Here is an 18427-nt window from a genome sequence, read left to right on the forward strand (position 1 = left end):
TTGGGCAATGGATATAAATACCAAGAAGGTGCTTCATGAAGAATTGCGCGCTTCAAGGTAGTTTTGAGAGATGCACACAAGATGTGTGGTGTCGCCCCATCAATAAGATAGAAAGATCTTTTGATGGTTTATTCAAATAGAAAAGAATGATAGGCATAGCAGTGCTTGTATCATATGCAGTTGTAATTGCTATCTTGTTCTAGTGAATTTGTTCTGGACTAGGTCCCGGGAATGTAGGAAAAACCGAACCCCGTTAACAAAACTCTTGCGTTATTTACTTTATACTCATACAAAGTTAAAGTCGATCATTCACGTACTTAAGCATATAGAGTTAATCACAAATATGCGTTTTCATAAATATAGTATACATATATGAAAAGATTAAAAGCAAAACTAAAATCTAAATCTAAATACTGTACGGAAAAGAATTGTCAAACGAAAAAAGCCAAAGCCAAAACCAAACAAACTACTCACTTGTTTGGTTTCGAAGTTCGTTCAGCATGATTTGACATAAGTTGCATTTGAGATGCATCGCACATGGACATCTAAATCAATTAGGCATGAGAATATGATAAGTTGGAGAAAATAAGATTCCACCGTACCCACAATTAAATTAATGAAATATGATACATATATAGTAATAAAACCACAGAAAAGACAAAATATCACATAACAGCATACAACCTTAAGATTTAGAACAAAACGATGAAAATATAATCTAATTATGTTCCCTCTTTATTAGTTTATTCTTTAAGCTACACAACTAATTTCGTTTTTATTTAATAAACCCAAACAGCTGGTGTCTGGTTTTCTCACGCCACGCCAAAATTTTCTTTCATGGTTTGGTTAGTCACACACAATCGTTTATCAACTGGAGACCGGATGCAGCACTGGAACGTAGGAGTAGATACCTCTTGTTCCCTATGTCGTGCGCCGCAAGAAACGAGAAACCATCTCTTTTTTTTGTCCTTACTCGACTGACGTTTGGACAAGCCTCACTTCGAAGCTTCTACCCCACAACTTTTTGATGGATTGGACAACAAACTTAGCTCTGCTCACAGACACTACCTTGGGGAAGGAAACTCTGTTTTTGCTCCGGTACGCTTTCCAAGCCTCAATCCATTCCATATGGAAAGAGCGCAATAATCGTAGACACGGTGAGACACCAGTGCCACCGGCTCTGCTTCTTAAACACCTTGATCGGCTAGTCCGCAACCGGTTACTCTCTCTTCCCGACAACGACAACTTCTCCAACTACATGGTTAAGTGGCTGGCAACTCGTTAAGTCGCACAAGCTCGTTATTAGTAGATTGTAACTGTGTTTACTCTACCAAAAATTCTAAAATTTTGTACCACTATGATGAAAAACGTTTTTTTCGAATAAATTTTACATTTTGTTTTAAAAAAAAAAATCTAAACAGCATCTTTTAGTTAAAAAAAAAAAAAAAAAAAAAAAAAAAAAAAAAAAGAAAAAGACAAAAATTCATACTGCTATTTATACAGTAGCCGTATATACGCCCATAAACTCACCATATATTCAGCCGTAATAATCCAAACCGTATTTATGAAACGTAAACTTAAAACGGTCGTATATCGTATAGACACAGTATATATATTGCCGCCAAAGGCGTATGTTAGAGTTCTAATGCGTAGGCACAAGACATAATATTGCATTGTAGGTTTCTAGGAGTGGACAAATGTTTACTTCTCCATTTTTCAATTGTCAAAGATAAGATTCCATATGATTTGTGTACATAACTTTTTCCTTTTTCATAAAGCAAGTGTAGATATTTTATTTCGGTAATGATTTGTATATATCTTTGTGCTGTGAGGTGAGTGACGCCATGAGTTAAGCTCACTAGTTTCTTTATTTCTATATAATACGATAACTCCTATGACCTCCACTGACCAAAGCAACAAAACAAACAAAAAAACCTGACATGGAACAAAAAACATTTTTCCGGTTAATTTTTCTCATAGTCACGGCCGGTTTCATCATCTCCTTCACATCCACTAACTTCTCTCACGGACCGACGAAGCTTCTTGACTGCTCCGACTCTTCCTCTTCACCTCTTTGCGCTTCTAGAAACTTCCTTTTCAACAAACAACAACCACGACCAATTCCTAAACACGATCCTAAAAAAAAGACTAAAAACCATGACCATGCGTCCGACACACCAAACCATCCTCTAGACCCACTCACGGTGGTGGAGATAAACAAAGTACGATCAATACTCACCTCACACGCGCTATTCACCTCCGGTACACCTCACGCGTTCCACACCGTCGTTCTTGAAGAGCCTGACAAGAATCTTGTCCGTCTTTGGGAAAAAGGGAACCCACTCCCTCCGAGGAAAGCTTCCGTCATCGCACGTGTTGGCACCGACACGCACGTGCTCACTGTTGATATCTCTACGGGTAAGGTAGAGTCAGAGAATATCCCGGTTAATGTTTCTGGTTACCCGATGATGACGATAGAAGAGATGAACGATATGACGGTTCTACCATTCTCAAACGCGGATTTCAACCGTACGATTCTTTCTCGTGGAGTTAATCTAACGGACGTGATTTGCTACCCAATCTCATGTGGCTGGTTTGGTGGTAAAGAAGATAACGCAAGGGTAATTAAAAACCAGTGTTTCTTGACTCAAGGTACGGCCAACTTCTACATGCGACCTATCGAAGGTTTGACTATTCTTATCGATTTAGATACAAAGAAGGTGATCGAGATATCCGATACGGGTCGGGCAGTACCCATACCCGGTTCAACCAATACTGATTACCGCTTCGAAAAGCTCGTGACTACCGACAAAACCCGACGTCTAAACCCGATATCAATCGAGCAACCACGTGGTCCAAGCTTCGTCATAGAGGACAACCATTTGGTGAAATGGGCAAACTGGGAATTTCATTTAAAACCAGACCCGAGAGCAGGTGTGGTTCTATCACGGGTCAGGGTACATGATCCGGATACTCAAGAGACACGTGACGTGATGTACAAAGGGTTCGTGTCCGAGCTTTTTGTTCCGTACATGGATCCATCAGACGCGTGGTACTTTAAGACTTACATGGACGCAGGGGAGTATGGGTTCGGGTTACAAGCCATGCCACTCGTACCGCTTAATGATTGTCCACGAAACGCAGCGTATATGGACGGAGTTTTCGCAGCAGCTGATGGAACGCCGTTTGTGAGAGAAAACATGGTTTGTATTTTCGAGAGTTACGCCGGAGATATTGGGTGGCGTCACTCCGAAAGCCCCATCACAGGCTTACCGGTCAGTGTTTTTTATTTTTGCCTATGTGTTTTATTTACATAGAAAAAAGTTTAAGGTTTAAAAGGTGACGTTTATAAAAAGAGTGATAATGTTAATTACAATTTTTATTTAGTAGATAAGGGAAGTGAGACCAAAAGTGACGCTTGTGGTACGAATGGCTGCTTCGGTAGGTAACTACGATTACATCATTGATTATCAAAGCTAAGGTACTATAATTAATTATATCCTTTTCCAAAATGTAAAAGATTCCATATGATTTCATGGAATAATGAATATTTTCATTCTCTTTGTCACGAACCACTATAGCTAATGTAGTTGATAATGCAGGTTGGGCTTAGTGGAATTTTAATGGTGAAAGGGACACCATATCAAAACAAGAACCAAGTGGAGAAAGATAAAGAAGGTAATGAAGAAGAGCTTCACGGCACGCTTCTGTCTGAAAATGTAATCGGAGTAATTCATGACCACTACGTCACTTTTTACCTTGATCTTGACGTCGATGGCCCCGACAACTCATTTGTTAAAGTGAACCTCAAGAGGCAAGAGACTGAGCCAGGTGAGTCACCGAGGAAGAGTTACCTCAAAGCAGTTAGGAACATTGCGAAAACCGAAAAGGATGGTCAGATCAAGCTTAGCTTGTATGATCCATCAGAATTCCACGTTATCAACTCTGGTAAGACAACTCGGGTTGGTAACCCGACGGGTTACAAAGTTGTGCCTAGAGCCACAGCTGCTAGTTTGCTTGACCATGATGACCCCCCGCAGAAGAGAGGAGCTTTTACCAATAACCAAATTTGGGTCACTCCCTACAACAAGTCCGAACAATGGGCTGGTGGCTTGTTCACTTACCAAAGCCACGGTGATGATACTCTTGAAGTTTGGTCAGATAGGTAACTAATTTCGAAATAATAATTATTAATTATTAAAATAGTTATTATATAGTTAAAATCCGATTGTTTAATTTAATGCATTATTGGTGTCATGTAGGGATAGAGACATAGAGAACAAGGACATAGTTGTGTGGTACACACTTGGCTTCCATCACATTCCATGTCAAGAAGATTTTCCGATAATGCCCACGGTTTCTTCAAGTTTTGACTTGAAGCCCACAAATTTTTTTGAGCGCAATCCAATCCTAGGGGCCGCTCCAAACTTCGAACATGACCTCCCGGTTTGTGGAGTTCAGTCTGTTTCTGCTTGAGAAGAGTAAAGTGCAAAATAAAGATAATAACCAGCTTAGAATCTTCCATAAATCACGGTACTCGTTATGTACATTATGTCCACACAATGTTTTTATGGGCTCAATTTTAGTAATCGGATATATAGATGTAAATGCTGTTGTACATGTATGTTTATAAGCGAGAGTCCATACAATTGGATTATGTATGTTAGAATCTTCCAGATTGGCTGTTACAAAGCCTAAATCTTTATTTGCTTCGTTACCAATAGTATCGACTACGGACACATGCATAGTCCCTACGTTGCCACTTTCTAACCTCCTAGTCCTAGATATGGAACAGTACTGACTTTTGATTTCTTAATTTATAAAAATAGTACTATGCTTTAGTTACCCATTGATAAATTAGCATTTGAAGTTTTAGACAAATATTTTTGGACAAAAATATCACATTTTGGTGACTCGTTGGTGATCAAGTTTTTTCCGTAAAATCTTTGAAGATTTTTTTTGAAGTTCTCTAAACTTTCAAAGACTTTTGAAAGTTTTCTGGAATTTTTAAGTTTTAGAAATAATTTTGTAAGTTTTTAGATTGTTTGTATGTTCAAGAAAAAAAAAAAAAATTCTCTTGCAAGTGCGTTTTGAGCTTCCGAAAAAAGTTCTAGGATCTTACAGTGAAATAGTTATGGGTGTCAAAATGAGTCAAGATTAATGATTCAACTCAATTCAACTCAAATCAAGAACCCTAATGAGTTAGAAATTTTTAACCCTAATGACTTGATGGGTTAAATGAGTTGATGATTAAATGAGTTAATGAGTCAAATGAGTTTGATTATAATGGGTTTATGAGTTAACCCACTAACCCATCAATTTCTACATTATCAACTTAATATCATCAATATCATCGTACTATCATCATCGTCATACTATCACCATCATCATACTATCATCATCATCATCATCATCCTACCATCATCATATTATCATCATCATCATCCTACCATGATCATACTAACATCATCATCATACTACCCTCATCATAATAGTATCATCATACTATCATCATCATCATACTACTACTATCATCATACTATCATCATCATCATCTTCTTCTTCATACTATCATCATCATACTACTATTATCATCATACTATCATCATCATCATCTTCTTCATACTATCATCACCATCATCATACCTACATAATCATAACAACATCACCATCATCATATCAACATCTATATCATAGTCAATATCATGATGTCATCATCATCATCTCATAATTTTCCCGCCAAAATTCCAAACCCGCAATTTTTCCGCCAAAAACACAACCCCGTAATTTTTGCTAAAAACTGAAATCCGTAGTTTCTTGCCAAAATTCAGAATTTATAATTTTTCTGCCAAAAACGCAAACTTGTAAATTTCCCTCCAAAAACGCAAACCCGCAATTTTCCCACCAAAACGCAAACCCGTAAATTTCTCGCCAAAAACGCAAACCCGCAATTTTCTCACCGAAACACAAATCCGCAATTTCTCGCCAAAATGTAAATCCGCAATTTTTCTGCCAAAAACGCAAACATGTAAATTTCCCGCAAAAAACGCAAACCCGCAATTTTTTCATGAAAAATGCAAAATCTGATTTTTCCTCAATAATTTTTCACTAAAAGTTATGTGATGGTGATAATGATGATGATAGTAAAAATGATGATAAAGATTAATTATTATTATTTTATATTAAATATTAATTAATTTATATTGTAGTGGGTTAACCCAATTATTCATCTAACTCATTTAATTAAATGGATTCATGGGTTGATCCAACCCAATTATTAAATGAGTTGAGTCAACTCATAAACTCATTTAATTTTTAACTTATTGAATAATGAGTTGAGTTGGGTTGGATTAACCATTTTGACACTCCTAGAAAGGGTATATTTTTAATATTCTACTACAAGATAATTATACAAAATAAATAACTCTTTTGCTGTCCTACCACATATAAAGATGCAACATGCGATATCTTATCAATTCAATTTTTGGTACATGCTTACACATAAATGTAGATGGTCCTTATCTCACCTAATAGTGTTAACTTGTCAAGTGATGGTACTAATTTAAGTCATTATGTTCATTACCATTCAATATAACCTATATTTACAAAGTTAGTTTTTTCCTTTTCTCATTATGCTACTTAACTAATATTATTTTTTAAACATAAAAGTAAACTTAAAATATTTATTTAATGTATATTTATGTTACTTATAATTAATAAAAAGTTCTAAATAAATAAAAAATAAGTTATATAAAATAAATAAAATATTAAAATAAGAAAAACAATACTACAATTTTTTTATTAGTGATAATAATATAATTCAAATATTCTTTTAAACTAATCATGGTTTAAATTTTTAAATATGTTACTGAGTTTTAGAATGAAAGTAAATTTTAAATTTATGTTAGAATAAAACAACACTTGTGTAATTGTATTTATAATATTTTAAACAGGAAAAATAAAATTAAAAGTGAAATATTAGTTTATAACATGATTAAAAAGAAAAAAATGGATATTTCATAAATTGAATCAAAAGCTTTTAATCCAAATTTGAGTATTAGAAGATAGTAATTAAAGAGAAAATAATTTTAATATATCTTGAAAATCAATATACAGTCTAATATGTTATATGTGAGTCAATAGAACATGAAAATAAAGTAGATGTCGAAAGGCAACGAGTGTATCGTAGATAATGACGAAAGAATTGTAGTCAAAAGTGTTTAAAATAGGTACTAAAACTTAAAAGATAATGCACATGACGAAATTAAAATCTTTGAAATGTCATTAATGGTGTGAAACGAATGAGTTTATAGAAAAGACATGACATACATTATTAAATATATTATTAGATTCTAAGTCGCGCTTAATCGTTTAGCTATATAAGAAAGTGAGAAAAAAATAGACACATTCATGAATTGGTCCAAAATTCTTATATGTATATTGCACTTGCTTCGACGGGTAAAACAAGCTCGATAAAAGTGTTACAAAGATATGATATTATATATGTACCTTTCACTAAGTGATGTTCATGAGATTCGGTATATCCAGATTTTATACGGAATAGTGTTATGTTAATATTAGTATCTAATCATAAATGATATATACATAAATAATATATATAATTAGGTCAACAGTCGATAATCAATATCAAGCCTTTTAAAAAATGTTTTCATGCAATATGAATAAAAAAGAAACTTTTTTAAAATAAAAGATCATGAGATAATTATTAAATTATTTATTTGTCGAGAAAACATTATTGTCAACTTATATATCATTTAGTGAAATAAGTATAGTGGTTACAGGTCCGACTCAAACTTTTAGTGGACCTTGTGCCTAAATTTAGTTTTCTTCTAAAGTTTTAGGGTGTTATTTGCAAAATTTAAAATTTAGGATCCTATTTACAAAAATATCAGAATTTTAGGACCTTAAAAGCATATCATTTTTTTGCAAAAAACTGTGGATCCAGTGCTCTAGCACTGCCCGCACACCCTTAGAGCCAGAGCTGAGTGGTTATATAGACTTATGCTATAAATTTTGAATGATTATATTTGTACTCAAGAATATATTAATAGAAATATTTTAAATTAAAATCTTGCTTAATCCATGATTCGTTTTCTTATACTCTTGGGATGATGTCAAAAGAAAAGAAAAAAGTAGTTTTATATCTTCTGTTTTTAGTAATCAACGAGATATTACCACACCATGTTATGCATGTCCGACTAAAAAAAATCTGAATGCTACGAAACTAATATCTAACAAGTAATATCTTAATTAAGTAAAACAGATGGTTGTTTTTTACAGTTTTACGTGAATATCTATGCTATTTTTCTTACCGGAAGTGATGTTTGATTTTCATTAAACATATTATAATATAAGAAGGTTTTTCTCAACTTTTGTGAAGAGAGGACACTTGGTTTACAATATTTACACATATATTTTTTTGTTTGGAACTATTAACTATAGTTTAATTAATTATTAGCCCATAAAACCAAAAAAAAAACCATCTACATTTCCTTACTCCCTTTTTTAATCAGAAATATATGCAACTCCCAAGAATCTAAAGCCACATTATATCAGTCTGTGATTAGTTTCATCTCGGAACTATACCAACATTAAATTAAATTTATAGGTTTGAATTCTTGGGTTTAATTTATGTGTTTAAATCTTATATAATTTTTACGGGCACAAACATAATCAAATTTAAATAAGATGGTGGGTAGGTATTATTTAAGTAAATTAGTTTAAATTTTTAAAAAATTGTTTATATAAAATTAAAATTTGACCTTACATTCTGGAAAATTACATAAGATTGTGAGATGATTTTGATCTAATTCTATAAGTATTTTGTTCGATTCACACTTATTATTTCAAACGTCATGGTATTTTTGAATTACATAAAATTTATAAGTTTTCATATTAAGAATTTCAGAATAAATTATGAACATAATCAGTTATGTTTTGATTTGAAATAATACCATCATTTTATGCATTGCCTTATGCCCACTAATTTCCTCAATTTTCATTTTTTTATATTACTTCTCATTTTTAACTTATTATGAACCACTTGCGAATTTATGATCATTAATATTTGATTTCAATCCCTTCTCCTTCTTAAAGGCTCAAACATTCTATAAAGTTTAGTTTTCTAACAAAACCTATTACCATACGAACATAACTTTTTTAAGACTATTGTGAAAACTAAAACATTTACTTTCTATTCTATCCTCGATTCAATCTTCAACGAGCAACAAAACACCGGTAACAATAGTATCGTTGTTCGGATCATCCGTTTTCGGGAAGTTTCTAACTTTAGAAAAAATATTATCTTACTAAGTCTTGAATATCTTTTCCAAAAATGTAAATTATTTTTACTATTGTTCATCTTTTGATGATTTATGCAATCATTTTAAAATATTTACAAAAGAAAATAAATAATTTCATGTGTATTTGATTTTAAATGAATTTTAATATATAATGATGTTGGGCGTCAGATTTTTAGAGTAAGAGTTGAAAGAAACCTTACTATATTATATCATCTAATAATAAAATAAAGTTGTCTTTTGGAAAGCTCTAAAAGATTGTCATTTGATGCTCTCTTCTTTCATAAGTGTCATTTTGTTTCTTTTAATTTTTAGTGTAACAAATTTATTCAATTGAATTTACATAATAAAATTTTCACTTAACAAATAATTTGATGATAAAATATTTTAAGGGTATAAGATTATAATATATATATATATATATATATATATATATATATATATATATATATATATTTGGGTTGTATAAGATAATGTCGAGTAATAATTGGCTGTTTTATTTCCACACTTTAATATAAATAATTCACATGATCTTGATATTACATTATTTTATTTTATTTTCAATCCATTTAAACTAAACTAAAGTATATTTTAATATATAATATATAAATAATTAAATGAGAATTGAATATATTTTTTTGATAAAGAGATAACTGTATATATTTCTGTCTAAAGTGAGAAGTGAATATATATTTAAATTCATGATTTGATTAGCTAAGATGCCCGTTCATAAATCTATCTTTATAATATAGAAAATATATAAATCTTGAATATGTTGTAAAACACTTGGAGTGGATTTCCATAACCGGTCCATTACATGTTTTGGTGTGTACGGCCCATGGCGAAAGGCCCATTACCAATTTCCTATTCCTAGTCGGTTTATGTTTAAGCCTTTGCTTTACTATATATATGTAACATTCGATCAAGTTATGAATAAGAATAAGAAGAGGAAACCTCCTTCGAGTTTCTCTAGTTTACAACACGTTATCAGCACGATAGCCCTAAAAGTCCAACTGAGAAAAAGTTCCTAAAAACCCTAAAAATCTTAAGACCGCCGCCGCACAAAACCCTTGTTCATTGAAGTCTAGCGATCGGTTCCTGTCCGTGATCCGTCCGTGTTCGTGGTCAGATCTTGTCCGGGGTGAGTTCCTGTTTGGAGATCAGAAGGTAAACAATAGTCTAAACCCCCTTAGAACCTATAAAATCGAACCTGATCTCTTAAGTCTAATGGAACCCTAAAATATACAAGTAAACAACCAACAAATAAAACCCTAAGCTTTGAGATCCTAAAACCCTAAAATCCTAAAACTTTAAAATTCGGTTGCTTGAGGTTTAGGATTGCTTAGATTGATTGCAATTGAACTAATCATGATATGTTTAAAATCTGGTTGTTATTGCTTGTTTACTTGTTGCATGAAAACCTTAGAATTAGAAACCTAAAATCGAAAAATATTAAGCTGTTTGTTCTAAGGATTAAATTCGATTAAGATTGTTTGTTTAATCAAACCCTAAAACTAAGAAATTAAAATCGGAATTATTATGTGTTTTGCATGAAAATAAAATTAGGATAACTCACAAATTAATTCTAGACATTATCCTAAAAGCCGAAGAAAATATTTCCCAAAACTTTGTGGTTAGTAAAAGGGAAAATTTAAGAAAAAGAAAATTTAGTAAAAGGAAAACATTGCATGCTAGATTATATTTGTTGTCTAGGATTGTTGTTTCATGCATGATAAGCCACAAAAATTTGAGTGTAAAAGCATGGCATGGCTCGGTCTCAAATACCGCATGGCCTTTAAGTGATTGGCATGGTTCGGTCTCCAATACTGCATGACCTAAATTTGTTGCATGGTTCGGTCTTAAATACCGCATGCTAATGATTGGATGCATGTTCTGTTTTGTATATGGCAAAGCTTAACAATCTCTCTTATGTTGCCCTTAATGTTTCTGGAGATAATTACTTGCAATGGGCATTGGACACAAAGATCAATCTGAAATCAAAGGATCTTTGCGAGTGCATTGAGGATGATAATGAATGTTCTGAAAAGAACAAGTACAAGGTAATAATGCAATTCGCCATCACCTTGCTGAGAGTCTCAAAAACCAGTACCTCACTATTGAAGATCCTCTTGACATTTAGACAGCGTTGAAAAACAGATACGGACACCAAAAGACGGTGCTCCTACCAAAGGCTCAATTTGATTGGAAAAACTTAAGGATCCAGGATTTCAAAACCGTGGATGAGTATAACTCAGAGCTATTTAAGATAGTCTCAATCCTAAAGTTATGTGGTACTGAGGTGATTGAGAAGGACTTGCTAGAGAAGACATTCTCTACCTTTCACTCCAATAATGTATTGCTTCAACAACAATATCGTGAAAAAGGGTTTAAGACGTTTGCAGACCTCATCTCTTGTTTGTTGCTTGCTGAGCAGAACAATGAGCTATTGATGATGAATAGTGCTTTGAGACCTCCGGGTACAGCTCCATTACCGGAAGCTCACAAGGTTGATATGGCAAAGAAAAATCCCAACGAACCTAAAGAGCCGAAAGAGACTAAAGAGTCTAACTATGTCCATAGGGACAAGTATGGCCGTGGCCGTGGGAGAGGTGGACGTGGTGGTCCTGGTCGTGGGACCTATCAAGGACACATTTTTGGTGGTCAAGGCCGTGGAAACCGATTCGGCTTCGGCCGGGGTCGGGGTAGAGGCCGCGGGCAATTTAAACCGCAACATAAGACCAAGTCCACTTGCCATAGATGTGGTATGGAGAACCACTGGGTAAAGACATGCAGAACTCCTAAGCATCTTGTTGACCTCTATCAAGAGAGTTTGAAAAAGGATCCATAAGCTAATTTGGTTCATCTCGATGGTGAAGGTGATTTCGACCATGAGAAGGATGACCTATTGGATTATGAAACCTCTGATTGTTTAAGAGAGGATAATTAAATTCAAATGTGGTTTTGATTTAACTTTATATTTTATGCTTTGCATTTGATTGGATTATTATTTTGGAATATTATTTGGTTTAAATTAAATTATTTTATTTCCTTCATTATAAGATTATTTGTTTATGTTTTAAAAACATAAATTCTTGTCCATTATAGAAATGGCTGAGGACAAGAACATACTTGTGGTTGATAGTGGATCAAGCCATACGATTTTGAAGGATAAGAGATATTTTGTTAATCTCATAATGAAAAATGCCAATATTAGTACAATTGCGGGTATAGCGAGCTTGATAGAAGGCTACGACCAAGCTCATATTTTATTACCTAATGGCAAACATCTTGATGTAAGTGATGCCTTATATTCACCCAGTTCTAAGAGAAACTTATTGAGCTTTAAAGACATTCGTCTGAATGGTCTACATGTTGAAACTAAGGGTGAAGGAAACCAAGAGTTCCTATATATAACTGAAATCACCCAAGGACATAAGAAATTCCTAGAGGCTATACCCGCACTAGCCACTGGTTTATACCATGCTAAGATAAATATGATAGAAACTAATTTGGCAATGAACAAAAGGTTCAATGAACAAAAGGTTCAATGAACAAAAGGTTCAATGAACAATTCACTTTATGGCATGACCGGCTTGGCCATCCGGGTTCGAACATGATGCGTAAAACTAATAATGAATTCTAATGGGCACACTCTTAACGAGAGAAAATTTATCCCTAAACATATCACGTGTGTAGCATGTGCACAAGGGAAACTTATTATAAAGCCATCACCAGCCAAATTAAATAAAGAGACTTTAAACTTTCTGGAAAAAATCCAAAGAGATATATGTGGACCAATACACCCACCTTGTGGGACGTTTAGATATTTTATGGTCATGATAGATGCATCGACCAGATGGTCGCATGTTTGCTTATTGTCAACTAGAAACCTTGCGTTTGCTAGATTGCTGGCCTAGATTATACGTCTGCGAGCTCACTTTCCAGATTTTCCACTTAAGACTATATGTCTAGACAATGCTGGTGAATTTACATCCCAAGCGTTTAATGATTATTGTATGTCCATGGGGGTGAGTGTGGAACATCCTGTGGCACATGTCCATACACAAAATGGATTAGCTGAATCCTTCATTAAACGTATTCAATTGATTGCTCGGCCATTGCTTATGAGGTCGCAGCTTCCTGTGTCGGCTTGGGGACACGCAGTATTACATGCAGCTGAACTAATACGCATCAGGCCACCTAGTGAACATAAGTATTCACCATCCCAATTATTAACGGATCATGAGCCAGACATATCCCATCTCAAAACATTCGGGTGTGCCGTTTATATACCAATTGCTCCACCACAGAGAACTAAGATGAGACCTCAGAGGAGGATGGGAATATATGTTGGATATGATTCTCCCACCATTATTAAGTATCTTGAGCCAACTACGGGTGATTTATTTAAGGCCAGATACGCGGATTGTCAGTTTGCTGAATCCGAATTTCCTATGTTGGGTGCAGAGAAAGACAAGATGGTCAAAGAAATAACATGGAATCAAACATCCTTAAATTGGCAAGATCCTCAGACTCTAGCATGTGAGGCAGAGGTCCAAAAGATTATACATTTGCAAAAGCTAGCTCATCAATTGCCAAATTCCTTTGCTGACCCAAAGACAGTAACGAAATCGTACATATCAGCTTGTAATGCACCCGTACGTATTGATGTTCATAAGGAAAACAATAAGCAAGTTGCTACAGAGTCTAAAGCCCGTTTGAAACGAGGTAGACCATTAGGTTCCAAAGATAAGAACCCTCAGAAATCTAAGAAAGGTGCAAATCAAACCGAGGTTAAGGAAATTATAGACATGGCTGCGGCAAATCCTAAGGCACCGAATGAGGTTTGGGACGCTGAACCTCAAGGTCCTGAAGGTATTGATAATAATGAGATTTCAATCAATTATATCATGTCTGGAATACAATGGAACCGTAAAGATGTCGACATTGATGAAATATTTGCTTACAAGGTAGCACTTGAAATAAATGAGGATTATGAACCCACGTCTATTTTAGAGTACACTCAAAGTAAAGATTGGTTAAAATGGAAAGAAGCCATTGACGTGGAGTTAAACTCTTTAAAGAAGAGGAATGTGTTTGGTCCGATCTTAAGGACACCATTCGATATAAAGCCAGTTGGACATAAGTGGGTCTATGTAAGAAAGAGAAATGAGAGTAATGAAATCGTGAGATATAAGGCACGACTTGTAGCACAAGGATTCTCTCAAAGACCAGGAATAGATTATAAGGACACATACTCCCCTGTGATGGATGCAACGACTTTTAGATATTTGCTAAGTCTGGCTATAAGAGAAAACTCGATTTGCGGTTAATGGATGTTGTAACCGCATATCTATATGGTCCACTGGATAATGAGATTTATATGAGATTACTAGAGGGTATTGAGCTCAAAGATAAGAGCGGTTCTCGAGAACAATACTGCATAAGGCTAAACAAATCCCTTTATGGACTAAAACAAAGTGGGCGAATGTGGTACAATAGGCTAAGTGAGTACCTAGCCAAGGAAGGCTATAAGAATGATCCCATTAGTCCATGTATTTTTATAAAGAAGTTTGCAAACAAAGGGTTTGTCATCATAGCAGTATATGTGGATAATTCGAATATCCTAGGAACCTCTGGGAAAATCGCCCAAACAGTCGAATATCTAAAGAAAGAATTCGAGATGAAAGACCTAGGCAAGACTAAATTCTGTTTGGGGTTGTAGCTTGAGTACATAAATGATGGAATCCTTGTGCATCAAATGACATATACTGAAAAGGTACTCAAGATATTTAATATGGACCAAGCTCACCCATTGACTAACCCAATGGTTGTGAGGAGCCTTGATTTGGATAAAGATCCATTCGGTCCAAAGAAGGACGATGAAGAAATTATCGGTCCTGAAGTGCCATACCTCAGTGCTATAGGAGCGTTAATGTTCTTGGCTAGCCACACTAGACCAGACATATGTTTTGCCGTGAACCTCCTAGCTAGATATAGCTATTGTCCAACCCAAAGGCACTGGAACGGTATTAAACATGTGTTGCGTTACCTACAAGGGACGACAGATTTAGGTTTATATTATACTAACCATAACAAGGAAGGTTTAGTTGGTTTTGCTGATGCAGGTTACTTATCGGATCCACACAATTCAAAGTCACAAACCGGCTACGTGTTTACACACGGTGGTACAACAATTTCGTGGCGTTCTATGAAACAGAGCATTGTGGCCACTTCATCTAATCATGCGGAGATATTAGCTATACATGAAGCCAGCCGAGAGTGTGTGTGGTTGAGGTCGATGACTCAACACATCCTATCAGATTGTGGAATAGCCGATGACAAGGAAGCAACTATCATATATGAGGACAATGCGGCCTGCATCGCACAGCTCAAGGAAGGATACATTAAGGGAGATCGGACAAAGCACATTCTGCCCAAGTTCTTCTTCACACATGAATTACAAAAGGCCAGAGAAGTGCAAGTGGTGCAAGTTCAGTTGCGACAACTCATCCGATCTCTTCACCAAGTCACTACCGACATCAACATTCAAGAAGCTCGCGCACCAGATTGGAATGCGGAGGCTTAAGGATTTACAGTGATGCTTAGAACAGGGGGAGAAATGCGTGCTGTACTCTCTTTCCTTTACCATGGTTTTGTCCCAATGTGTTTTCCTGATAAGGTTTTAATGAGGCAGCACCCCCAAGCGTATTGTGCTGATCCCTTAGCATCAGTACGGTTATGTCATCCAAGGAGGAGTGTTGTAAAACACTTGGAGTGGATTTTCATAACCGGCCCATTACATGTTTTGGTGTGTACGACCCATGGCAAAAGGCCCATTACCTATTTCCTATTCCTAGTCGGTTTATGTTTAAGCCTTTGCTTTACTATATATATGTAACATTCGATCAAGTTATGAATAAGAATAAGAAGAGAAAACCTGCTTCGAGTTTCTCTAGTTTACAACAGAATATATATTGAAAACAATAGATAATTTTAGTTATTAATTTACAATAATGTATTTTTATAAACCTGACACAGTTTTTATTAGCTTTTCTATTATGTCTCATCAATCCCATATGTTGTACTAATTAACTCTCATTTTTGTAACTTCCATAATATTTATAGTAATTCAATGAATGGTTAATAATAGTATATATTGAAAAGGTACTCAAGAGGTTTAATATGGACCAAGCTCACCCATTGCCTAGCCCAATGGTTGTGAGAAGTTTAAATTTGGAAAATGATCCATTTGGTCCAAGGAAGGACGATGAAGAAATTCTCAGTCCTGAAGTGCCATACCTCAGTGCGATAGGAGCGTTAATGTTCTTGGCTAGCCACACTAGACCAGACATATGTTTTGCCGTGAACCTCCTAGCTAGATTTAGCTCTTGTCCAACCCAAAGGCACTGGAACGGTATCAAACATGTGTTGGGTTACCTACAAGGAACGCTTGATTTCGGTTTATATTATACTAACTATAACAAAGAAGGTTTAGTTGGTTTTGCTGATGCAGGTTACCTATCGGATCCACATAATGCCAGGTCTCAAACCGGCTATGTATTTACACACGGTGGTACAGCAATTTCTTGGCGTTCAATGAAGCAAACCATTTCATCCACTTCATCTAATCATGCAGAGATTTTGGCAATGCATGAAGCCAGCCGTGAGTGTGTGTTGTTGAGATCGATGACTCAACATATCAGGACAGATTGTGGCATGGCCGACGATAAGGAACCAACGGTTATATATGAAGACAATACAGCCTGCATCGCACATCTTAAGGAAGGCTATATCAAGGGAGATCAGACAAAGCACATTTTACCGAAATTCTTCTTCATACATGAACTACAAAAGGCCGGAGAAGTTCAAGTGGTACAAGTTCCATCTTGCGACAATTCAGCCGATCTCTTCACCAAGTCATTACCGACATCGACATTCAAGAAGCTCACGCACCAGATTGGAATGCGGAGACTTAAGGACTTCTAGTGATGCTTGGAACAGGGGGAGTAATGCGTGTTGTACTCTTTTTTCTTCACCATGGTTTTTTCCCAATGGGTTTTCCTGGTAAGGTTTTAATGAGGCAGCACCCCAAAGCGCATTACGGAGATCCCTTAGCATTTGCACGGTTATGTCATCCAAGGGGGAGTGTTGTAAAACACGGATGGTAGATTTCCATAACCGGCCCATACACGGCCCATGTACGTCCAAGCCCATAAGGCCCATCGGCCACCTCCTCTTAGTTTAAGTCGGTTTAGTAGTCCTAATGTATTTGGGCTTTGTCCCTTCCTATATATATGTAACATTCGATTGGATTAATAATGATAAGAAGAGAAAACCTCCTTCGAGTTTCTCTAGTTTACAACAAAACAGACAATTTAATAGTTTTTTCAAAATTTGTGTGAGAAAACCTTAAACGACAAATAAAAAACCGGAGAAAGTAAAAATTACATTTACCTAATTAAAATAAAGATTAGTGCATTTATTATCTAATTAAATAATAATTTTCCATATGCTCTTAACTACAATTTCTCTTATAAATAGAAAGATACACATTTTACTAACCCTCATATCTCAAATCTTACATAATATTTTTATTTAATTAATATTGTCTTAACTAACAATCTCCAAAATTACAAAAAGGACGACACAACTACAGGTATTGGCTTTCTTTTGTCTGTCTTAGAGCGGCCTATCTGGGGCCTAAGAGCAATGGCCTGTTTGTTATCACCTATTCATGCAGAACTAGAGGCTTTATGCTGGGCCATGGAAAGTGCTCTCTCTCTCGGATATGATATGGTTCATTTTGAGATAAGTCAAAAGACTGGCCAGCGTTTGCTTCGGAATTAGACACTTTTCAGTCTTATCAAACGAGGTTTTCTATGTTTTCTATTGGATGTATACCTAGATTGAACAATGTCTGTGTCGACTGTCTTGCAAAAGCGGCTCGAGCACAAGGATCTTTCCTTTCCTATGTAAGTCCGCATGTTCTGGAATGGTTAGCTCATGAGGCTATCCTATTTGAACCAGCTTAATAAGATATGGTGTTTTTGAGGTAAAAAAAAAAATGATGATGATCAAAAAAAATTACAAAAAAATATCCAAAA

General features: G+C 35.2%; 1 protein-coding gene and 2 pseudogenes across 1 annotated transcript; all 3 read left to right on the forward strand.

Moving 5' to 3' along the window:
* The first annotated feature begins 1648 nt into the window (after positions 1-1648).
* LOC104707522 (amine oxidase [copper-containing] gamma 2) lies at positions 1649-4721 on the forward strand. Its single transcript, XM_087463277.1, is given in 4 exon segments — positions 1649-3275; positions 3391-3513; positions 3582-4165; positions 4263-4721. Coding segments are annotated over 4 exon segments (2256 nt in total). The 5' UTR covers positions 1649-1940; the 3' UTR covers positions 4477-4721.
* Positions 4722-11224: 6503 nt separating this feature from the next.
* LOC147940304 (uncharacterized) lies at positions 11225-12267 on the forward strand (annotated as a pseudogene).
* Positions 12268-16505: 4238 nt separating this feature from the next.
* LOC147940305 (secreted RxLR effector protein 161 pseudogene) lies at positions 16506-17309 on the forward strand (annotated as a pseudogene).
* The last annotated feature ends 1118 nt before the right edge of the window (positions 17310-18427 follow it).

Source organism: Camelina sativa, chromosome 8 (genome assembly GCF_030686135.1).
Source record: "Camelina sativa cultivar CO46 ecotype springtype chromosome 8, ASM3068613v1".
NCBI lineage: Eukaryota > Viridiplantae > Streptophyta > Magnoliopsida > Brassicales > Brassicaceae > Camelina > Camelina sativa.